Source organism: Brienomyrus brachyistius, unplaced genomic scaffold, assembly GCF_023856365.1.
Source record: "Brienomyrus brachyistius isolate T26 unplaced genomic scaffold, BBRACH_0.4 scaffold33, whole genome shotgun sequence".
Taxonomy (NCBI): Eukaryota; Metazoa; Chordata; class Actinopteri; order Osteoglossiformes; family Mormyridae; genus Brienomyrus; species Brienomyrus brachyistius.
The window spans coordinates 907,769-932,593 of record NW_026042308.1 but is presented as its reverse complement, the minus strand read 5'-3'; the positions used below and the strand labels follow the sequence as shown (position 1 = coordinate 932,593).

At 45.8% G+C, this 24,825-nt stretch overlaps 2 protein-coding genes across 6 annotated transcripts in view; one reads left to right on the top strand and one right to left on the bottom strand.

Annotated features, from left to right (window-relative positions):
* LOC125721464 (NACHT, LRR and PYD domains-containing protein 12-like) overlaps nucleotides 1–24,825 on the bottom strand; it is a 388,574-nt gene that overhangs the window by 58,321 nt on the left and 305,428 nt on the right. The window contains exons 1-3 of one of the 5 annotated variants that reach the window (XM_048997387.1): nucleotides 6,864–6,967; nucleotides 4,846–4,947; nucleotides 4,203–4,316 (exon numbers count right to left, since the gene is read on the bottom strand). The exons of the other annotated variants lie outside the window; for them this stretch is intronic. Of the exons in view, the coding sequence (XP_048853344.1) occupies nucleotides 4,203–4,316; nucleotides 4,846–4,907 (176 nt within the window). The 5' untranslated portion in view covers nucleotides 4,908–4,947; nucleotides 6,864–6,967. Of the gene's footprint in view, nucleotides 1–4,202; nucleotides 4,317–4,845; nucleotides 4,948–6,863; nucleotides 6,968–24,825 lie in introns of those variants that run through there. 5 annotated transcript variants of the gene reach the window in all.
* LOC125721485 (uncharacterized) lies at nucleotides 16,456–18,201 on the top strand. Its single transcript, XM_048997429.1, has 2 exons — nucleotides 16,456–16,519; nucleotides 16,780–18,201. The coding sequence occupies exon 2, from the start codon at nucleotides 16,883–16,885 to the stop codon at nucleotides 17,816–17,818; it is 936 nt and encodes a 311-aa protein (XP_048853386.1). The 5' UTR covers nucleotides 16,456–16,519; nucleotides 16,780–16,882; the 3' UTR covers nucleotides 17,819–18,201.

Sequence of the window (24,825 nt, the reverse complement as noted above, 5' to 3'; positions counted from 1 at the left end):
AGTAATTAGGTTACACATTTTATGACATGCCCGCATACTGTAATCAAATGTTGCATTATCTATTTTTTTGTATTCTAAACTGCCTTTCTGTTTTAGGAGGGAACACTTTCTGACAACACTGAGGCCCAAAGCATGCATCCACCAAGTGACAAGAAGTCAAAGCGATCACTGGGCAGTTTGCTGAAAACAAATCCAGGCTGCACTCCCACTCCATCTTCCATGCAGCTGAAACAAGCTGTTGAAGCTGAACTGACCAGCTACTTGCTGTCCCCAACCATTGACAGTGAGGCAGACCCTTTGTCTTGGTGGAAGCTCCACCAGGTCACCTACCCAAAGCTAAGCAAACTAGCTCAGAAATATCTTTGTATACCTGCCACTATAGAGTTATATCTATAGAGTTATATCTATAGACTCTATAACACATCATGATGTCATGAGTCACCAGAGACTACCTCTAAGGTCACCATTACCTACCACTTCATACATAACGCACCTTGTAGAGGTATGGGCATGTGCATGTATATGTGTATGTTTATGGTTATGCATCTACAGTTTACGTATATGTAGAGGCATATCTGTATATAATGTATGGATGTATGTATGTATGGATGTAGGTGCATAGAACGGGTGTATATATGTACATGCCAATACCCAGCACTACCTCAGTAGTAAATTGTAGATATAGTAGTTAAATAGTTGATATTTATTACTACTTGCACTTTCCACAACCCACTACCCATATTTCATACGGTGTATGGGTGCACACAGGCATTATTACTACTATTGCATTAGTGCTCTATCTTTTTATATTATTTTTATTTTGTATTCTTATTCTTGTATTTTTTTATATATTCTTTACTTTTGTAAACTCTTTCTTGCTATCTGTCTGGAGCTGCGTTAACATGCAAATTTCCCCACTGTGGGATCAATAAAGTCCTATCTTATCTTATCTTATCTCACCCTCTGAGAGGCTCTTTAGCACATCAGGGAATGTGGTAACATGTCAGACAGCCTGTTTGAAACCTAGCAAAGTTAATATGCTGGTTTTCTTGGCCAAGAACTTGCCCTAAGGGAATAACTATAGTAGTAAATTATCAATTGGGGAATATTTTTTTCTAATGATTTTGTCTTAATTTTTCTTGATTTAGTGGCCTTAATCTGTTTCAGTTTCCTCTTCATAAATCAGTGCACCTTGCTGAGCAGAGTGAAGTGGTTTGATTACTGTAATAGGATATAAATCGTCATATTTTATTCATATTTATTTATAATTTGTTTGTTTTCCCATAGATATTTTTGTTTAGGAGAGAAGATTTAAAAAGGAACCAGAGAAAACTATTATAACAAATTGTATGTTTGTATTAATGTTCTGTTTAATTGGTTAGGTAATCTATGTTCAATAAAAACATGCTCAGAATTTATTGTATGACTTTGTTCAATGGGCTTAGGTTATTTAATGTTTGTGGTTTGTGTTAGTAGAACCTATTAAAGCAGAAACATAGGAACTGTATACGCACTTAAGTATTTATCGCAAGTCATATTGTCATCGCAATACTGAATAACGTTATCGCACATCGCAAATTTTGCTGATATCGTGCAGGCCTACTAGGAGCCCAGTTTACTTTTATGTTATGGCCTGACTATAGACCCAGAGAGACATGCATGCTAGTGGACTATAACACTGTTACCTCTCAGGGCTCTTTCTCTTACACACCACAGGGGGGCTTATTTCATGGCTTGCACTATAAATGTTGTGACACACAGCTTCTAATGTCCTGAGGCCCCAGGGTACTGGCCCCACTGGCCCGGTCCATAACCCAGTCAAGGCTCCAGGGGGCGCTATCTTGGGGCACCTTCAGCCACCAGCTCATTCCCCCACCGTGAGCTAAGAAGTGCTACTGGAGATCTTTCTTGCCTGCTGACGTTAGACACCACAATGCCTGCTGTCAATGTGCAGCCCCCACAGCCAGCCTTAACGTCTGATTTTTAATGTGGTAACAGTTGCTCTCTGTTTTTAATCATATAAATAACATACATTTCTATTTATATTTATTTCTTGATCAATGTTGTATTTTCAGGTTTTTTTCATTATGCACTGTGTACTTCTTAAACTTATTACCCTACAGAAATTTAGTTTACTTCTAAAAATGTTTACTCACTTGCACTATATCTACTGTCTTTGCACATTGTCTTTGTTTTACATTGTATGTTTGTATCTGTGCACTTTGCTGCTGAACGCAAGAGAATTTAACCCTGGGATCAACAAATCATCTTATTTTATACTCAGGGGATGAGAACCACTGCAGTGTCACATTAATTATGATCTGAATCGGCAAGTATTTAAACGTCACCTTTGGCAGAGAAACCAATAGTCTTTCTCTTTTTTTGTCTGATGATAGTAGTTTATTGTTTAAGCCACAAAGTTCGATTAAACATGTTAAACTGAAGCCTTCGTCTGAGTATAATCTAATGAATTCATGAGAGTGAAATTATTTGTTATCAAAACAGAAACATCCGTCTCGCGAGACGACAATCTATTGTCGAGTCTTTCTTTAATGGACATGCAGGGGGAAACAGGCAAACCAATTTTTTCCAGCTCTGTGCTGAGGACTGAAATTTAAAATCCACTTTGCGATTAAATAACTTCCTATTCCAGCTCGCAGAAAGTCAGGTTTTACAGTAATCCTCATCCATTTACCTCAGATGTTATTTATATAGAATACAGACAAAACTTTTGTTTAAATTCTCAATACAGAAAATACAGTCACTTCACTGACTCGATAGATTCCGAACGCTTGTGGCATGGCATCCAGTCCATCACGGATCACAAGCCCCTTCCACTACCCTGTGAAGACAACAGTGAATTTCTCAACTCACTCAACAAACTCTTCACCCAGTTTGAGGAGACAAACAATCAGACAACAACTAAAACTTCCCTCAGCATGGAAGATGAAGTTCTATGTTTGGATTCAACGGACGTCTGGAACTCCTTACGTAGGGTTAATACACGGAAAGCTACAGGTCCTGACAACATCCCAGGATATGTACTTAGAGAATGTGCTGACCAACTGACACACGTCCTAACAGATATATACAACATCTCCCTAAAACAAGCCATCGTACCTCAATGTTTCACAACAACCATCAAACCACTGCCAAAAAAGTCATCAGCTTCATCATTAACTCTTAAAGACTTCCACCCTATAGCACTCACTCCAATTGCGATGAAGTGCTTTGAACGGCTGGTTAAGGACTACATAACATCTGTACTTCCTGCAACATTCGACCCATTCCAGTTTGCATACTGTCCAAATCGCTCAGTCGATGATGCCATATCGACAGCACTTCACGTAACCCTGGCTCACCTTGAAAATAAAAACAGTTATGTGCGCATGCTCTTCATTGATTTCAGCTCTGCATTTAATACTGTTGTTCCACAGCAGTTGATAAAGAAACTAGGTCCATTAGGTATCAACACCTCATTGTGCAATTGGATATTAGACTTTCTCACAAACAGACCTGACAGCATGGGTTGGCAATAACATCTCTGAGACATCTACTGTAAACAGGGCTGTGTTTTAAGCCCTTTGCTGTTCACCTTGATGACTCATGACTGCTGTGCTAAGTTCAACACGAACCACATCAAGTTCGCAGATGACACAACGGTTGTGGGTCTCATCAGTAACGACGATGACAGAGAATAGGTGAAGCAACTCGCTGTCTGGCGTGACATTAATAACCTGTCCCTGAGTGTCAACAAGACGAAGGAGATCACTGTTGACTTCAGGAGAAAGCCCATAACACACACTCCACTCACAATCCACGGCAATGCTGTGGAGTTAGTGAGCAGCACCAAGTTCCGGGGAGTACACATCACTGAAGACCTGACATGGACCACTAACACCACCTCGATTGTTAAAAGGGCACATCAACGACTCCACTTCCTTTGTCGGCTAAAGAGAGCAAACCTCCCTCCACATGTCCTCACATCTTTTTATAAAGAGCATCCTTACCAGCAGTATCTCAGGCTGGTATGGCAGCTCTCAGAAAGTCAGGTTTTACAGTAATCCTCTTCCATTTACCTCAGATGTTATTTATATAGAATACAGACAAAACCTTAGTTTAAATTCTCAAGGTGATGGAATCTGTTAAAGGTAAAAATTGGTGCATTCATAATAAATATGTTATTTCCTCATAGCTTTTACCTTTCATCTGTAGAAAAATGTCCCTCTCTGAAGTTGAGTGGTTTTCCCATTGACCAGTCACTCTTCAGGGAAACACAGCTGGGTACAGGGGAGTCTGCTCTCTCCATCATGATACTGTGGGCAGTGAGAGGAAACAAACCCTCATGGTATAAATATAATTCATACAATGGGGACGGCATCACACTGCTGTTTAGCCTTCTGCTCTGCCTTCATGTACTTTGATATGCTGTGAAGCTCTTGATGTAAACAGACTTATTTACAGTCAGCTTTTAAGGAAATTGTCTCATCTAAAATTTAGATATTATATGAAACTTTTAGCATCACTGTTAAAAACCTCCACAACTAGACTTGACTGATATTCCTTTTTACCTGTTTATATATGTTTTTATTTGTTTGTTTAGTTTTGTTATGTGGCCATTTTGTATAGGAGGGATGGTCTGTTACTCGCCTCTAGTATAAAAGAACTGGCTGATTGTGGAAGAAGACGGTGAAGACAGAAGATGGCGAGGTCTTTTTATTAAGCTACACATATTAAAGTGCTGCCCACTGACCAGCCCCAGCTAGGAGCCCAGTTTACTTCTATGTTATGGCCTGACTATAGACCCAGAGAGACATGCATGCTAGTGGGCTGTAACACTGTTACCTCTCAGGGCTCTTTCTCTTACACACCACAGGGGGGCGCATTTCAGAAGCAGATCCATCCATTTTTATGCTGATCCAGACCAGTTGATTCCTGCTGGGGCCTCTGTGAACATGAAGGGTTAATAGATACATCCGATGTATAATCTTTAAATTGTATTTCGTAATACCATTGTGATTCTAATTAGTCATTATTATGAAATATTATTCCACATAATGCAAGTGTGACTACTTGAATAATTCAAACTGTCCTGCACAATAAAGTATAACTTTCCACACTGATATTGTATTGCCAAATTTAATTTTTACCGGTGTTCGGTCAAACCACGCAGTCGTCGATGTGTGTTAGAGTAGCATGTTCCGACAAGGGAGCACAACCAGTCAGAACATCTGATCCTGCTCTTCCACTCCCACCTTGTCTGCACTCCATGTGTGCATCTATGTAATAATGTTCTTGCAGCGATCACGTGTAACTTATTTTGGAATTTACCCCGAAAAAAGATGCTTATTGGCTGGTAGGTGGCTATTACATCACCTTTATCTACAGATTTAAAAGAATGATATTGATATTTCTTACAGAATATATATATATATATATATATATATATATATATATATATATATATATATTTCTTAAAGAATAAAATATTTCATGGGGTGTCCTAATTTTTTCACACGATTGTACTTATCCACACCTGGAAAACACCAAAATCAAACTCCATACTTTTCCGTACTACACAGAAACCCTGTAAATACATTTCTCTATATAATATTGTAACGAACCTAAACTAGCGTCAGAGGCTGCAAAAGAAGAACAGATCACCACAAGACTTCAGCTACAATTACAAAAATAATTTTAGTCAGTACAATTCATGCAGCGACCCAACGGGTCGGTTCTGGGTTCACAAAGGGTTCGGCCCCGCTATCTCCCCGTAACAAACCACCCATTTCCAAACGTGTGTTAACACACGTTACCACACAGTAAATCCTGCACCACACAACATCCCTATTAGGGCACGGCACACCAATAGCACTGCAATGCAGAGTAATCCCCACACTTCGGGCACAGGCAAGCGTTACGGGACCAGAACCGCCTCTATAGTCCCGCCCCAACTCCTAGCGGCTACGCTGCTTACTTAAAACACACAGAACACACATACAATAAGGACACGATTAAAAAATATTGTCCCCCCAGAGGATCAAGAACCTCCCCCGGGGAGGGAACTTTCACACAGCTCCGTAATCTAGAGCGCCACACGGAAAGGGAATTCCCCCCCCCCGCCGATCCGTCACTATGAGGGGGCCGCAGCTCACGTCTATCAAACACCCAGGACTAAGCAGCGGTCATGCACTCCTGTCCCCACCGTCCTGACTGCCCTCGCCCTACCGCACCGAAACCTGTCCCTACAGCCCGCTATCTGGCACCACCGCCGGCCGCCCTAAACTACATACGAGCTGCACCTCCCTCCAGGACCCCACGAGTACTACGTCTAACAGAACATTTCTCTCGAGCTCGGCTCTCTTAACCGCAGAGCCCTCACAACCCAGGTGTAGCCACTTAATTACCTACTACCTTCCACGCCCATCCCTCACCCCCCACACATCATTACAATTTCATACCATTTTTAATAATTTATTTATCCTAAGTGACGCATCATCCTACCTAATCCGTACGGTACCAAGTCTGTCTTTACGTAAAAATACCAAACTGTTTATGAACTAAGAAAAAAAATACAGCAACGCCGTGGTTTAGCCTTGTTTCATAAAGTATTAAGCCTTGAGTTTAACCCGGGTTCTTCGGCACGCTAACAGTTATCCCCGACATACTTCCTCATATCCCCACTTAAAACAAACTCAATATAACTGCAAAGTATTATAATCTACCCCATGTACCCGTTTAAGCGACGCTCTATATTAGGCGAAATCAGGATTGAGCGTAAATAATTAAATATTATTATTATTGTTGTTGTTAATTCGCTTTACATTCGAAAGTTCAAAATATTCCGTGTCACAGTTACTTACTGTAATGTACGGAGGTATATTTAACTGGTGAGGGTAAAATGCGGAATTCCGCCGGAGTCCGTCGGACGCAAACAACGGATCGTGCGAGGAGCTCAGCAAGGCGCTGCAACTGGGCAGTCAGCCAGCGCTGTCATGATTCGGGGAGAGACGGGGCGGGGAAACAGGAACTGGAGTCCAAAGTCAGGGAACGCGGGGTTTATTTTTAAACACAGGACAGCAATGCACAAGCAACGCGCGTGACACACATGAGGATTTGACGAGCTTGCGTGACAAGTGCAATATTGTTAGCCATACTACAGAGTGCAATACGGTTGTCCGAAAGCCGTATTGTTGTTCATGTTAACATACATTTTATTGTTGATTTTTTTTTTATTTAAAATGATCTGTATATTATCTGTTGAGCGTTCTCTGGTCAAGGATAATCTGCATTTTCCCTCTCTGTTGTCCTGGCAAAAGACAGATGTGGATGTCCAGCTACCAACGTCAATGTTTATGGATGCCAGTTCCTGAGGAATGAAATAAATCATAATAAATCAATAAATAAAAATGTGTCTTTCACCAAACGTCAGTATTTTATTGTAATTTTTCGGTATTTTTGTAGATCTCATATCCAAACACTATTGAACTGTCTTTGTTATCTGATTCAATTTTCTCATATAAGTAAAGCTACTGTACACCTTGCAAGCCCTCCTGTGAAATATCTACACTATTATAGAAACGTCTCATTGGCTGCCACTATACAAGCCATTTTATTAGAATTAATACATGAAAGAAATGAAAGAAAAAGGAAACTGCAAAGCATCTGTTAGACTGAAACTTGGAAGTGGCATATAGAATTAAATCCGCATGGCTCGTCATATATTACAAGAAAGGGAAGATTTATACTTAATGAGAATGCAAGACAGTGTCTGAGGCGGGATCTGTAATTATCCATTTTGCCCTGTACACTGTAACCACAGGGAAGCTGCCTCCATAATCTAAAGCTAACAGTCCATGGAAGTGACATGTAGAAATGAGGCCCATCATAGGATCATTATCATCCATGAACAGAAAGTTGGGGGTGTGCTGGTGGAATTGGGGGATGATGATGGGTTCAATGGTGTCTCTGAGGTAAGAACGTGCAGTGACTGAGCCATGGACAATAACCAGATCTGTTTTGCGCTGACTGGTGATGCCTGCCCAGACTGCTGCACCTCCACCAAAGCAAACCCTGGGGACCATGTTGACCTCAGTGTATCACTCTCCTCGCCGTCTCCAGCTACGCTGACAGCCATCATTTCTGTGCAAGGTGACCCGACACTCATCAGTGAACAGGACGGTAGACCACTGCTACATTGTCCAGGTCACATGGTCTTGTGCCCACTGCAAACGTTCACGGCGGTGTCTTGGTGTCAGTCGAGTCACCTGCAACGATCATCTGGCATTCAAGCCAAAGCGGTGGAGTCGGTTGCGAATGGTTTTTCTGGAAACCGTAGTACCCCGCGCGTCTCGTAAACGGGCCTGCAGCTGTGTGGCAGTTGCATAACGATGTCTGAGTGCAGTGGTCCTTAGGTACTGGTCATCGTTACGGTCTGTCACTCGTGGGGCTCCACTGCTGGGTCTGTCCTGAACTCTGCCAGTAGTTCTGTGTCTTGATGCAAGTCTACTGATGACACTTTGAGACACACCAAGTTCACGGGCAACATCTGACTGCCTGCCACCGACCCGAAGGCGCCATGGCCAGGTGGCGCTGGTCGTTGTTGGTGATGCTCAAAGTTATGCATATTCAGTAGCATATTTATGAAATAGCATATCACTTTATATCAAATCTATGCATTTAAATGAAATATTCACCTTCATACACAGCACTAACCTAAACATTGCAAAACACCATTTCTCTTCAGAGCTACCTGCAATTGTCAAAACTCTAAAGGACGTAGTGTCAACATTACCATTGGCTGACCACACTGGCTCGCCCCCCAGCTGGAGCACTCCAAGCAAGCTTTGTTTGTAGAAAGAGCACAGCTCAGTGATTGACTCTCAGCCATGGACAGGAACTGCCTCTGGAACCAGTCCTGATAGTGCTTCTGCTGGCCAAATTGGATCTGCAGCCACAGAGAAAATATACAGAGTGACAGAGAACCTTGGCTCCATACTGACCTGCCGTTAACAGTGTGAGTAACCGTAGTCCTATCAGCTAAGACACGACACAAAAAATACATGCAGAAAAATAAACGTGTTTTTAAACTACTAGAAACACCCACAGGGTCAGTGTCCAAATGAGTCGATCTACAGAATTACTACTTAACTTGGTATAAAGATGGTCGCAGCTATGTGGTGTACGTGTGTGTGCTTTTACCCTCGAGGTCACACTTGGTATAGACTCTACATGAATAAACTCTATTTAATGTATATAATATTATATGTGTATTTATAATTTTCTAGAGACACAAAACCCACTAACCTTGACACCAGAATGTGGTGTCACAATTGTTTAGGATGTTGTTGTATGCAGTAGCATTACAATTTCCCTTCACTGGAACTAAGAGGCACACACCTGTTCCTGCATGACAGTGCCAATCTCCATGAAGACTCCGTGTTATGCCATGGTTGGTGTGGAAGAACGTGAGTAGTCTTCAAAGCCCTGACCTCAACCCCAGTGATCACCTTTGGGATGAATTTTAACACTGTCTGCACCGTAGGGCTCCTTACTTGACATGAGTGCATGACCTCACTAACACTCATGTGGCTGAATGGACAGAAATCTCCACAGCCACACCCACAATCTGGTGTAAAACCTTCCCCGAAGAGTGGAGCTTGTAATAACCGTAAAGGGGGACTAAATACAGTATGAAATATGCAACAAAAAAAGAACAGAAATCAGGAAGGGGCAAATACATTTTCATGGCATACATATAAGATATGTATACTGTATGTGTGCTTTTTTATCTAAAGATAGATATAGATCTAACGGTTTTTCTCTCTACAAAATTAGAAAAACACTTATAATAGTGTTATTTTTAACAGAAGAGTTCACTTTTAAATAGCCATGGAATGAATATGTGCATATTATGTATGTATATCATTGTGCTCAGAACTTAACATTTAACTCTTGCATCAGAGACAGTTCTTTTCAACATGAAGCCGAAAGGAAGACGATGTCGCCCAACTATCTACCTTGGGTCAGATATGCTCAGAATTTCAGCGTCCATCCATCCATCATCTCCCGCTTAATCCGGAGTCGGGTTGCGGGGGCAGCAGCCTCAGCAAGGAGACCCAGACTTCCCTCTCCCCGGCCACTTCGTCCAGCTCCTCTGGGGGGACCCCGAGGCGTTCCCAGGCCAGCCGAGAGACATAGTCTCTCCAGCTCTCCAGCTTAGACCAGTCAATCTACGTTCCTACCCTCACCTATGGTCATGAGCTTTGGGTAGTGACCGAAAGAACGAGATCGCGGGTACAAGCGGCCGAAATGAGTTTCCTCCGCAGGGTGGCTGGGCTCTCCCTTAGAGATAGGGTGAGGAGCTCAGTCATTCGGGAGGGACTCAGAGTAGAGCCGCTGCTCCTCCGCATCGAGAGGAGCCAGATGAGGTGGCTCGGGCATCTGATCAGGATGCCTCCGGGACGCCTCCCTGGGGAGGTATTCCGGGCATGTCCCACTGGGAGGAGACCCCGGGGAAGAACCAGGACACGCTGGAGAGAATTTCAGCGTGTACCTAAAAAATTACATGAATTTTCCTTGTTTGTATCGATACTTATTTGTGTTGTTAACATTAAAATGTAACAGTAATTACACAAGAAATATCCATGTGAAATGTGACTAGAAAGCAGAAAAGGATAATACTTATAAATAAAAGTCTCTGATGCGTAAACAGGAAAGGCTGGGCTGGCATGTCTGTAGAAACCTCAGAGTTAATGGGAAAGCTGTTCAGTAAGCAGGGTCTATAAAAACATACTTTCTACTGAACGCTCAGTAAGGAAGCTGTTTTAGATTAAAGGATAATACTTATAAATAAAAGCCTCTGATGCGTAAATAGGAAAGGCTGGGCTGGCATGTCTATAGAAACCTCTGAGCTAATGGGAAAGCTGTTCAGTAAGCAGGGTCTATAAAAACATACTTTCTACGCTCAGTAAGGAAGCTGTTTTAGATTAAAGGCATAACTGAACCTTGGGACTGATACTTCCAATATCTAAATTCTTCTTAGTTTGAGTGACTTTGGAGTCACATGCTGATGTGAATTAAATAATGGAGTCATGCATCCATTCATCCATCCATTTTCCAAACCGCTTATCCTACTGGGTCGTGGGGGGTCCAGAGCCTATCCCAGAAGCAATGGGCACGAGGCAGGGAACAACCCAGGATGGGGGGCCAGCCCAGTCATGCATTGTAGCCATAAAACACATATTTAACCTCTGGCTGTGCCTATTATCTTCCTTAGACACACAGAATAGTTTCAGAATCATTTAAAACTTTTTTTATTTATTCATCCACATGTCTACAAAACACTGCATTCAATTCAGCAGAGTGGAGGAGCTGAAACGGCATGTTTTACAACAAACAAGTCCTTATGTCTATTATTTATTTGATTGCAAATTTTAAAAATGTTTATATAAATTCAAATATTATTGAAGAATAATGACATGGAATAATCACATTTGAGTACATAGATCTTTTACAGTATGTTTGGATTTATCAAATCTGGCATATGATCCGGTTTAAAAATCAGTATATTCTTATACAGGTTGATTTAGTTCTTGTTAAGATTATTGTTTTTCTTTGTTGTATTGTAACTTCCTAAATGAAAATAAGAAAACAGACAAACGAGTAAAAAAAAATAATGCAGTACCCAAAAGCATTCCTATTACATAATCATATTTGCTATTGATTTGAGCCCATGTAAAATATAACATGCCTAGCCAACAAAATACATCTCATCCATAGAATCAACACACTACTTGTTAGCAGGTGGAAGTGGAATGATGGAAGGGGGGTTAGGATCGTCATCAAATACCATGTCACGGCAGAAGAGGAGATCTTCCTTGCCAAGGCCGAGCTTGTACTGCCACACGTACATTTTAGAGTTGGGCTGCAGAGTCAGGGTCATGGTCTCTGCCACCTCAGTTGCTTCTTCCTAGTTCTCATTTTGTCAAAAAAGTTAAAAAATTTTCTTAAAAAGTTCACTTTAAGGTCAAAGTCTTGAACTGAAAATCAGGATACCATTGTGAAATTCTTTCTTTGGAAAAATGTTTCCTCACTGTCTAAAGTGAGGGATGGTATGAGATGGGCTTGTCGTTAGGCAACAGTCATTAAGTAGCTCTAACTGGACACAACCAGCTTCTTTGTAAGTTATATTGTAAGAGACTGTGCTGTCTGCAAATCAAGCCAGTTCTAGAAAATTCATATGAAAACCAAATCTAGAAAGCATTATAGCCAACTATTGACATGCTTGTCACGCCTCCCGGGCGTGGTTAGCCGGAGAGCTGCCAATTAGGCTCCACACGGGAGCACTATAAAAGCGGAGAGTAAGCGAATGCACATCGCAAAGTTTTTGCCGATGTTTCGAAGCAATACTGAGCGGTTTCTTGTCTCGTGCCAATCCCTCATTCCTTGCCTTGTCTGTCTGCCTTTTGTCTGCTCCTCACCCTGCCTGCCTTCCTTCCCCAGAACCAAACCCGTTCCTGAGTCTCCCGTCCTGCCTGCCCTGCCTGCCCCTGGACTTCGCATCTCCCCTTCCCTGTGTCTCTGTGTCCCGTGCCTGTGTGTAGGACAGACCACCCCGGCTTTCGAGCCCAGCTTTCACCCACCACTATGATCCTTGTCTTGCCCCTTTAAACTCCGTCGCTTGCCGGATCTAATAAAGATCCTTCTGTCCCACAATTCTAGGTCCATGCTTCCCTTCAGGGGGTCGACTGACAATGCTTCCATATCAGACTGATGATGGGGGGTTAGAGGCATGTGTTTGGATTATAACTTTCAGTCAGAGGAATACATTTTTTTAAAAAGGTTGCATAGTGTGATACTGCTTAAAAATAAATTGTGCCATTTTAGTAAAATTTTTATATGATTACAAAGTTAAGACTTCTACTTTACAAGTAGCTTAAAACATGTGGCGTGTTTGTTTACAGCTGTTTAGGATGGAAATGTTAATTGTTTTGAAAGTGTTGCACTCCTCACATGACAATATGTGGTGTGTGTACAAGCAAGCGACAGGCAGAAAACAGAAAAACATTTGAAGTTGTGCAGTGTACATATACCAGACCAGCAAGGCACCACTCAGGTTCCCTGAGCAAGGTACCGCCCCCAAGCACTGCTCCCCGGGCGCTGAATTAGCTGCTGTGCTGTGGTGTGTCAACAATGACAATTAATCACTAAATTCACTAACATTAGGCAATGTTGTCTAATATTTCATGATAGGCATCATGAAATGATTGGCTGCGGACAACATTTTTCCAAATTAGCAAGACATACGAAGCAAAGTGCGGATCAAACCAGTTCTAGCAAATAAACCATCTATATGTTGCTTCCCTCATAGGTTTCCAGAAAAGTTGGGCCCACAACATTGATAATGCCTGTAGAACGACAAAACTGAAACTGCCACGCCTGGCTCGTACGATGCTTGTGTGTAACCCCCCCCCCCCCACCCCCCATGTGTGCTTCCCCGATCGTACCCAGCTGTGTCTTGTTATTTTGATCCGTCTTGTTTATTTGAGTCCATGTCTCGTTCCTTTTCGTGAGGTCCGTCATTCTGTTACGAGTGCTGGTGAGCGGGTAAGGCACACGGGCAGGCAAGCAGGCAGGAAGCAGGCAAGGAGGAGAAATATGGGGAAAAAGGGGGATTTATTAGGGGAGAACGGCTAGAAAAGGAACGGGACATCCACTAACAATGACTGACATCAATGACGGGCCAAGAACTAAGGCAAGACATGGACTCAAATAGACAGGACTGGGCAAAATAACAAGGTACAGCTGGGTACAAGGGGGAAGCACACGTGGATAATCAGGGGGGCGTGGCACACATGAGGATCGTACGAGCTGGGCGTGACAGAAACATTGTAGAATTTGTCCACGACAGGGTGACAGGACGTGATATACCTGTATGTAAATATATTGCATATTACAATTGTTAAATTGTCCCATGTGCGCTGAATAAACTGTAAATAAATTCCCTTCTGATGCTTCTGTGACCTACTACAGCCTGTCCAAAAGCTGGTGGACTGGTTTGGTATATGGTATGATGCACAGCGTTACAAAGTCAGAGTAAAAACACAACCCAGTGGCCACCTGGGATTCGAACAAACATAGAATTCAATTTATTTATCATTAACAATTTTATATTAGTAAAACACAATATATCTAGATATTCCAGGTTGAAGTTTATCATATTCAGCAGTGATATGAGAAGGATGCCCCATTGGATTCTCATGTTTGTTAGAATTCCATCCCTCCATCATCGATACATCTTATCTGGTTGCAGGGGAAACTGGAGACAATTCCTGATCACACAGAGACAAACAACCTTCCTCCTTTTCCCACCTAAGTGCAATTCAGAGTGTCTGTTTGGCCTAATTTTGGCTGTGGGAGGAAAAAGAGAAACAACAACTGTACAGATAAAGGCCCAGTCAGCCCAACCCATACCCTCCCTCACCCACAGGCCATGAGGAGAAACAACAACTGTACATATAAAGGCCCAGTCAGCCCAACCCATACCCCCCCTCACCCACAGGCCATGAGGAGAAACAACAACTGTACAGATAAAGGCCCAGTCAGCCCAACCCATACCCTCCCTCACCCACAGGCCATGAGGAGAAACAACAACTGTACATATAAAGGCCCAGTCAGCCCAACCCAGACCCTCCCTCACCCACAGGCCATGAGGAGAAACAACAACTGTACATATAAAGGCCCAGTCAGCCCAACCCATACCCCCCCCCTCACCCACAGGCCATGAGGAGAAACAACAACTGTACATATAAAGGCCCAGTCAGCCCAACCCATACCCTCCCTCACCCACAGGCCATGAGGAGAAACAACAACTGTACATATAAAGGCCCAGTCAGCCCAACCCATACCCTCCCTCACCCACAGGCCATGAGGAGAAACAACAACTGTACATATAAAGGCCCAGTCAGCCCAACCCATACCCCCCCTCACCCACAGGCCATGAGGAGAAACAACAACTGTACATATAAAGGCCCAGTCAGCCCAACCCATACCCTCCCTCACCCACAGGCCATGAGGAGAAACAACAACTGTACATATAAAGGCCCAGTCAGCCCAACCCATACCCTCCCTCACCCACAGGCCATGAGGAGAAACAACAACTGTACATATAAAGGCCCAGTCAGCCCAACCCATACCCTCCCTCACCCACAGGCCATGAGGAGAAACAACAACTGTACATATAAAGGCCCAGTCAGCCCAACCCATACCCTCCCTCACCCACAGGCCATGAGGAGAAACAACAACTGTACATATAAAGGCCCAGTCAGCCCAACCCATACCCTCCCTCACCCACAGGCCATGAGGAGAAACAACAACTGTACATATAAAGGCCCAGTCAGCCCAACCCATACCCTCCCTCAGCCACAGGCCATGAGGAGAAACAACAACTGTACAGATAAAGGCCTAGTCAGCCCAACCCATACCGTCCCTCACCCACAGGCCATGCGGAGAAACAACAACTGTACAGATAAAGGCCCAGTCAGCCCAACCCAGACCCTCCCTCACCCACAGGCCATGAGGAGAAACAACAACTGTACATATAAAGGCCCAGTCAGCCCAACCCATACCCCCCCTCACCCACAGGCCATGAGGAGAAACAACAACTGTACATATAAAGGCCCAGTCAGCCCAACCCAGACCCTCCCTCACCCACAGGCCATGAGGAGAAACAACAACTGTACAGATAAAGGCCCAGTCAGCCCAACCCATACCCCCCCTCACCCACAGGCCATGAGGAGAAACAACAACTGTACAGATAAAGGCCCAGTCAGCCCAACCCATACCCTCCCTCACCCACAGGCCATGAGGAGAAACAACAACTGTCCATATAAAGGCCCAGTCAGCCCAACCCAGACCCTCCCTCACCCACAGGCCATGAGGAGAAACAACAACTGTACATATAAAGGCCCAGTCAGCCCAACCCATACCCCCCCTCACCCACAGGCCATGAGGAGAAACAACAACTGTACATATAAAGGCCCAGTCAGCCCAACCCATACCCTCCCTCACCCACAGGCCATGAAGAGAAACAACAACTGTACATATAAAGGCCCAGTCAGCCCAACCCAGACCCTCCCTCACCCACAGGCCATGAGGAGAAACAACAACTGTACATATAAAGGCCCAGTCAGCCCAACCCATACCCTCCCTCACCCACAGGCCATGAGGAGAAACAACAACTGTACATATAAAGGCCCAGTCAGCCCAACCCATACCCTCCCTCACCCACAGGCCATGAGGAAACATTTTTCAAAAGAAAGAATTTCGCAATGGTATCCTGTTAATCCTTTCTAATAATTTAATTTAAAGCTAATAATTTCACAGGAATTAGACAAATTAAGGCACAATTGTGAAATCTTTTCCCTGTACAGTATATGTAGAGGCTCTTCTAATCATCTATTACTGCTTATTCTTGCAGAAGACTGTACTTCACTGTATTTTGCAGTCCAGCTTAACTGTAAGTATCCTTGTGAATTTTATTGCCTTGTTTTCTGCTAAATCCACTTAATTCTATATATTTAATTTTACTTATACATGTGATAAATATTTCTCAGAATGACTCGCCTTCATGCTGCTTAACCAATGTTTCATTTTTATTTGTGTTTTCTTATGTATAACTCTCTGTAGTTTGTTCCAATTTCCTCCCGCCCGGTGCTGTAGAATGCAAAAAAATACTGATGCTTTTGATGACAACCATCCTGTTAACTCATTTTTCAGAAAAAAGATGGCCAGGATCCTCCCATAGAGCAAAGCCATAGGGGTTAATTTCTGTGGTGTAAATGACAATTATTATATAATTCGCTCGGATCTTCACTGTTTCATGTACTCAACAAATTTCCACCTAGGCTCTGACCTCACGATTTACAGCTTGCATCCCTCCTGTCAGGGTGGAGACCACTATCTGGCCTTTGACAATAACACATTCTACATCATCAAAGGCAACACTTATCGGCGTGTGTCTGATATGAGCAAAGATCTTGATGCTGTGGTGTATAATCTGCACCCAAACTGTCAAGGGGGTGATCACTATCTGTCTGCTTATGGTTATTTCTACATGATATTTAAGAGCAGAGGCGTGTATCACAAAACGTCCAATATGAACAAGGATAGCGATGCAGCTGAATTCCCACTGCATCCCAACTGCAACGATGGCCTGTACTACTGGGGCACAAAGAGCTACACCTACTTTCTCAAGCCAAAAGATGAGTGGGGGGTCCAGTATCACAAAACTAATAATCTTAACAAAGATACCCATGCAGACACATTCTCAATCCATCCAGATGTTCTTAACTTCCTTCCTGGAGGGCTTGGTCAGACACATGGCCCAGCCTTTGGAAAATGGGATCTCATTAAGATGATTTCCAATGATTCAGAAATTCCTGTAACCTGGGAAAAGAAGATAACCCGGAAAGTGGGCTTTACCAAATCCAAGTCATCGAGTATCGAGCACAACTGGAAAGTGAATATAAGCAGCACGTATCAGGCAGGAATTCTGACTGAAGCGATTGCCAAATACCAGTTCTCTCTGTCAGCAGAATATGGAGGAATCAGCGTCACCACAGAAAGTGAAAACTGGGAAGAAGCCACTGAGGTGGCAGAGACCATGACCCTGACTCTGCAGCCTCACTCTAAAATGTACGTGTGGCAGTACAAGCTTGGCCTTGGCAAGGAAGATCTCCTCTTCTGCCGTGACATGGTACTTAATGACAATCCTAACCCCCCTTCCATCATTCCACTTCCACCTGCTAACAAGTAGTGTGTTGGTGATTCTATGGATGAGATGTATTTTGTTGGCTAGGCATGTTATATTTTACATGGGCTTGAATCAACAGCAAATATGATTATGTAATAGGAATGCGTTTGGGTACTACATCATTTTTTTTTACTCGTTTGTCTGTTTTCTTATTTTAATTTAGGAAGTTACAATACAACAAAGAAAAACACAATAATCTTAACAAGAATTAAATCAACTTGTATAACAATATACTGATTTTTAAACCAGATCATATGCCAGATTTGATAAATCCAAACATACTGTATAAGATCTATGTACTCAAATGTGATTCTTCCATGTCATTATTCTTCAATAATATTTGCATTAATGGTAAATGTTGAATAAATTCACAATTTAGTTTGCAACAGTATGGACAGTAACTATGGACAGTTGTGTGATTAATCACAATTAAATATTTTAATCCATTGACAGCCCTAATAAGCTGGGACTCGATATTGTCAGACTAGGGCTGAGTGATAAAACAATAACAATAATTACTGAGATATAATTTTCCTCAAAATCAATATAATAAATTCTTGATATAAGTTCAACCTAAGTTATTACCCAACGTGTCTAGCAGGTAAGTCCAAATCAGCCTGTCCAATAAGGGTCATCCAGCAAAGTACTAAACAAAGTCTACAGTAATATTCAGTCCATGAGAAATCCACACAATAATAATACACAGAGAATTCAGAAATTCCAGAAAGAATGCCAGCAGCGGCCTTCCTGGCTAAAATAACCTGTTCAGCTTCTACCATCCATGTAAGTGCCATGGGATGGCTGTTCTGAATGGCACTAAATTAAAATAAATTGTATTGTATTGTATTAGACCCTTTACTTTATGTAAAAACATGGATTCACGGTTTCCCTTGCTGGGTTGCGGGTCACTGGGGCCCTCCCCTGGAGCCAGGCCTAGGGGTGGGGCTCGATGGTGAGCGCCTTGTGGCCAGGCCTGCACCCAAGGGGCCTGGTCGGGTACAGCCTGAAGAAGGCACATGGGTCCCCCCTCCAATGGGCTCACCACCTGTAGGATGGGCAAAAGGGGTCAGGAGCTGTCTGATTTGGGCAATGGCCAAAGGCGATGACCTTGGTGGTCCAATCCTTGGCTGCAGAAGCTGGCTCTAGGGACATGGAATGTCATCTCTCTGGTGGGGAAGGAGCCTGAGCTAGTGCACGAGGTTGTGAGATTCTGACTATACATAGTCGGGCTCACCTCGACGCACAACTTGGGCTCTGGAACCAGTCTCCTTGAGGGGAGTTGGACCCTCTTCCACTCTGGAGTTCCTCAAGGCTCTGGATGTTACGGGGCTGTCTTAGTTGACATGCATCTACTGGCCCAGCCTTTGGAAAATGGGATCTCATTAAGATGATTTCCAATGATTCAGAAATTCCTGTAACCTGGGAAAAGAAGATAACCCGGAAAGTGGGCTTTATCAAATCCAAGTCATCGAGTATCGAGCACAACTGGAAAGTGAATATAAGCGGCACGTATCAGGCAGGTGCTCTGACAGCAGCGATTGCCAAATACCAGTTCTCTCTGTCAGCAGAATATGGAGGAATCAGCGTCACCACAGAAAGTGAAAACTGGGAAGAAGCAACTGAGGTGGCAGAGACCATGACCCTGACTCTGCAGCCTCACTCTAAAATGTACGTGTGGCAGTACAAGCTTGGCCTTGGCAAGGAAGATCTCCTCTTCTGCCGTGACATGGTACTTAATGACAATCCTAACCCCCCTTCCATCATTCCACTTCCACCTGCTAACAAGTAGTGTGTTGGTGATTCTATGGATGAGATGTATTTTGTTGGCTAGGCATGTTATATTTTACATGGGCTTGAATCAACAGCAAATATGATTATGTAATAGGAATGCGTTTGGGTACTACATCATTTTTTTTTACTCGTTTGTCTGTTTTCTTATTTTAATTTAGGAAGTTACAATACAACAAAGAAAAACACAATAATCTTAACAAGAATTAAATCAACTTGTATAACAATATACTGATTTTTAAACCAGATCATATGCCAGATTTGATAAATCCAAACATACTGTATAAGATCTATGTACTCAAATGTGATTCTTCCATGTCATTATTCTTCAATAATATTTGCATTAATGGTAAATGTTGAATAAATTCACAATTTAGTTTGCAACAGTATGGACAGTAACAGAGGCTGTATTCCAACTATAGGGGGATCACATTCCTCAGCCTCCCTGGTAAGGTCTATTCGGGGGTGCTGGAGAGGAGGGTCCGCTGGATTGTCAAACCTCGGTTTCAGGAGGAGCAGTGTGGTTTTCACCCTTGTTGTGTAACAGTGCACCAGCTTTATACTCTCAGCAGGATCCTGAAGGGCGTGTGGAAGTTTTCCCTACCAGTCTACATGTGTTTTGTGGACTTGGAGAAGGCATTCGACCACGTCCATTGGGGAGTCCAGTGGGGAGTGCTCCAGGAGTATGGGGTGCTGGGCTACCTTATAAGGGCTGTTCGGTCTCTGTACAACCGGTGTCAGAGCTTGGTCCGCATTGTCGGCAGTAAGTCGTTTCTAGTGAGAGCTGGACTCCCCCGGGGCGCCCACTGTCACCGATTAACTTTTATGGACAGAATTTCTAGGCGTAGCCAGGGTATTGAGGTGTCCGGTGAGCTCGGGATAAGGTCTCTGCTTTTTGCAGATGATGTGGTTCTGTTGGCCTCATCAGACAGTGACCTTCAGCTCTCACTGCAGCAGTTCACAGCTGAGTGTGAAGCAGCTGGGATGAGAATCAGCACCTCCAAATCCGAAACCATTGTCCCCAGCCGGAAAAGGGTGGAGTGCTCTCTCCGGGTCGGGGAGGGAGTCCTTCCCCAAGAGAAGGAGTTTAAGTATCTCGGGGTCTTGTTCACGAGTGAGGGAGGGATGGAGCGAGAGATCGAAAGGCGGATCGGTGCAGCTTCAGCAGTCATGCGGGCGCTGCATCGGTCTGTCATGGTGAAGAAGGAGCTGAGCCAAAAGGCAAAGCTCTTGATTTACCAGTCGATCTACGTTCCTACCCTCACCTATGGTCATGAGCTGTGGGTAGTGACCGAAAAAACGAGATGGCGAATACAAGCGGCTGAAATGGGTTTCCTCTGCAGGGTGGCTGGGCTCTCCCTTAGAGATAGGGTGAGGAGCTCGGTCATTCAGGAGGGACTCAGAGTAGAGCCGCTGCTCCTCCGCAAGGTGGCTGGGCTCTCCCTTAGAGATAGGGTGAGGAGCTCGGTCATTCAGGAGGGACTCAGAGTAGAGCCGCTGCTCCTCCGCAGGGTGGCTGGGCTCTCCCTTAGAGATAGGGTGAGGAGCTCGGTCATTCGGGAGGGACTCAGAGTAGAGCCGCTGCTCCTCCGCAAGGTGGCTGGGCTCTCCCTTAGAGATAGGGTGAGGAGCTCGGTCATTCAGGAGGGACTCAGAGTAGAGCCGCTGCTCTTCCGCAGGGTGGCTGGGCTCTCCCTTAGAGATAGGGTGAGGAGCTCGGTCATTCAGGAGGGACTCAGAGTAGAGACGCTGCTACTCTGCATTGAGAGGAGTCAGAGGAGGTGGCTCAGGCATCTGGTCTTCCTGGACACCTCCCTGGTGAGGTGTTGACTGAAGGTGTTGTCCCACTGAGAGGCCCAGAGAAAGCCCCAGGACACGCTGGAGAGACTGTTTGGTTTTGGGTTTTGGTTGCTGTTTGGGAAGCGCTTGTCACTTTCTGGTGATAAAGAGTAGTATAAAACCGCAATTAAATATTTGGTTTCAACCTTCACTCAGGAGGAAAACTACAACTTTTAACTGAAAAGAAATAACAATTTATCATTTATTGTGATGATTACTGATCGTGATGTTCATCTGATATGATATGATAACACTTCTGACCATATGGCCCAGCCCTACGTCTGAGGCTTTGAAACAGAGACCAGGGACAGCAAGTTCGTCATCACTCTTACTGGTTTCTACTGAATATTTTCCAAAGTTGGTTTTGTATCATCTGTCACCACTGAAGCAGTGTGAGGATACCTTAGCAGTGTCTTCAGTCACTATTGTAACCAGTCATTCTCGATCACTGTAAATGGACCATAGTTTATAGCCGCTGTATTCCACTCATTCCTCAGGGAAAGAGGAATTGCTCATATCTGCTGCTCAATCTACCACCCAGCTGCCAACAGTGCAACAGAGAAGCTCATGCTGGTGAGGATTCATAATTTCCAAGTAAAAGAGCGGATTCTGCAGTTAACACGAAATCCCATTGAAGTACAACGGAAAACAGATCCACATTTTCCCAGATATTCCTGTGGAGATAATGAAACAACGGCAGCTCTTTGACGGGATGAGAGAGAAGCCGAAGCAGGCAGGGACCCGAATAGGATTTCTGTATCCAGCACGCCTCCGGGTCCCCCAGGGAACCAGCTCGTCGGTGTCCAGCACTCCTGAGGAAGCAGAGACATTCGCGAATACACTGCAGATCGGGTGAAGTAACCAGCCCATCACCTGCCAGATCGCTCATTTAGCTGCCTTTTCAAAATGGAAACGGACGCATTGTGCATATTGCACCGGACACTTAGTTATGTAGTTAAATCTTAGCTTCGCTCCTAGTAAGTTTTGTATTCTTATAGTACGCTCTATGTTTGTAAGCTGAGTTCCGGTGATTTATAACACAAACTGAAACTACACTGTTGTTATATGCTTTTGTTACTCGTTTATCAGAGGGGAAGCAAAGCAAACCAAAGTTAGTTAAAGTTGGCGGTGTTCTTTCCTACCTTCATAGTTAATTAGCCTTTAGTAACCCCGGTTGGTGTATGGGGGGGGGTTTTCTTTGTTCTTAGGGATGAGGGAATGGGGTGGGAGTGAGTTTGGGTTAAGTGTGTGACGCCCGCTCCGTCCGCTCCTCGTGTGTGCCACGCCCCCTAATTACCCACGTGTGATTTCCTGATCGTGCCCAGTCGTGTCTTGTTTCCTGCTGCCTTGTTTCATGTATTTAAGTTCCTGATTTGTACTAACCCGGGTCTGTCATTGATGTTAGTTGGCGTTACATGTCTCCTGCTCCCCGGTCCTTTATTAAAACCCCGTTTTCCCCGTATCCCGCTTGCCTGCCTGCTCCTTCCACTCCTTGCCCGAACGATCGCCGCTCTGCTCGCGATCGCTGCCGCCGTTCCCGTGACAGAATGACAGACCAACTCAACAAGGCACAGCAGCAGACCGAGAGCCAACGTCTCGGTCTGCTGCAAGAGGTACACTACTGGCTGAACCAGCCCGACGTCCAGGAGGACCCCGTCGCGCTGCAATTGGCCACCGACAGCTGCGATCTCCTGCTGGCGATGTCCCCATCGGAGGGCGGGCATCGTCTAGGAGAGGTGCGCTCCCACCTCAACCAGCTGGTTCAGCGCCTAACAGCGCGGAGGTTGGGGCTGGACGCACGGTGCGTCCCGGAGGTTGTTCCCCAGCCGTCCGTCCTGTCGGACGTGGAGCAGCCTCCCGCGGACACCGTGACGAAGAGGAAGAAGAAGAAGAAGAAGCACGCGATCGCCCCTGCAATCGTTTTGGGAGCGTGCGCGCTCATCCCCGCTTCTCTCCTAACCGGGGAATTGGAGGACTCCCCGGCTGACCTCGACGTCATCACCGCAGCTAAGCTGCCTGCGCTGGCAGCTTCCCCAGTCCGGGGAGAGCACCCAGCCGCCGCTGAGCTGCTACCGCCCCTCGAGCGGTACTACTTCCGGCCGGAGCGGCTGGCCAACAAGGGGGCCCGCGCGGTGCGGGACGCTATCCCGCGTGTGCCCCGGGCACTTAAAGGGACCACGTCCGTCTTGCCCGCACGGGACCTACCGGTCCCGCCGCCTGCAGCCCCTGCTCAGCCCGAGCAGCCGCCTCCTGTGCCTACAGACCCTGCTCAGCCCGAGCAGCCGCCTCCTGTGCCTGCAGCCACTGCTCAGCCCGAGCAGCCGCCTCCTGTGCCTGCAGCCCCTGCTCAGCCCGAGCAGCCGCCTCCTGTGCCTGCAGCCCCTGCTCAGCCCGAGCAGCCGCCTCCTGTGCCTGCAGCCCCTGCAGCAGCTCCAGGGCAGGCGTCCCCACTGCAGCCACCTGCTGCAGCTCCAGGGCAGGCGCCCCCACTGCAGCCACCTGCTGCAGCTCCCGGGCAGGCGCCCCCACTGCAGCCACCTGCTGCAGCTCCCGGGCAGGCGCCCCCACTGCAGCCACCTGCTGCAGCTCCCGGGCAGGCGCCCCCACTGCAGCCACCTGCTGCAGCTCCCGGGCAGGCGCCCCCACTGCAGCCAGCTCCTGTTCCTGACCGTGCTCCTGTTCCTGACCGCGCTCCTGTTCCTGCAGAGGCGCCCCCTCTGCAGCCGCCTGCTGCAGCTCCCGGGCAGGCGCCCCCACTGCAGCTACCTGCTGCAGCTCCCGGGCAGGCGCCCCCACTGCAGCCAGCTCCTGTTCCTGACCGTGCTCCTGTTCCTGACCGTGCTCCTGTTCCTGACCGTGCTCCTGTTCCTGACCGCGCTCCTGTTCCTGCAGAGGCGCCCCCACTGCAGCCGCCTGCTGCAGCTCCCGGGCAGGCGCCCCCACTGCAGCCAGCTCCTGTTCCTGACCGTGCTCCTGTTCCTGACCGCGCTCCTGTTCCTGCAGAGGCGCCCCCACTGCAGCCACCTGCTGCAGCTCCCGGGCAGGCGCCCCCACTGCAGCCAGCTCCTGTTCCTGACCGTGCTCCTGTTCCTGACCGCGCTCCTGTTCCTGCAGAGGCGCCCCCTCTGCAGCCGCCTGCTGCAGCTCCCGGGCAGGCGCCCCCACTGCAGCTACCTGCTGCAGCTCCCGGGCAGGCGCCCCCACTGCAGCCAGCTCCTGTTCCTGACCGTGCTCCTGTTCCTGACCGTGCTCCTGTTCCTGACCGCGCTCCTGTTCCTGCAGAGGCGCCCCCACTGCAGCCGCCTGCTGCAGCTCCCGGGCAGGCGCCCCCACTGCAGCCAGCTCCTGTTCCTGACCGCGCTCCTGGTCCTGCAGAGGCGCCC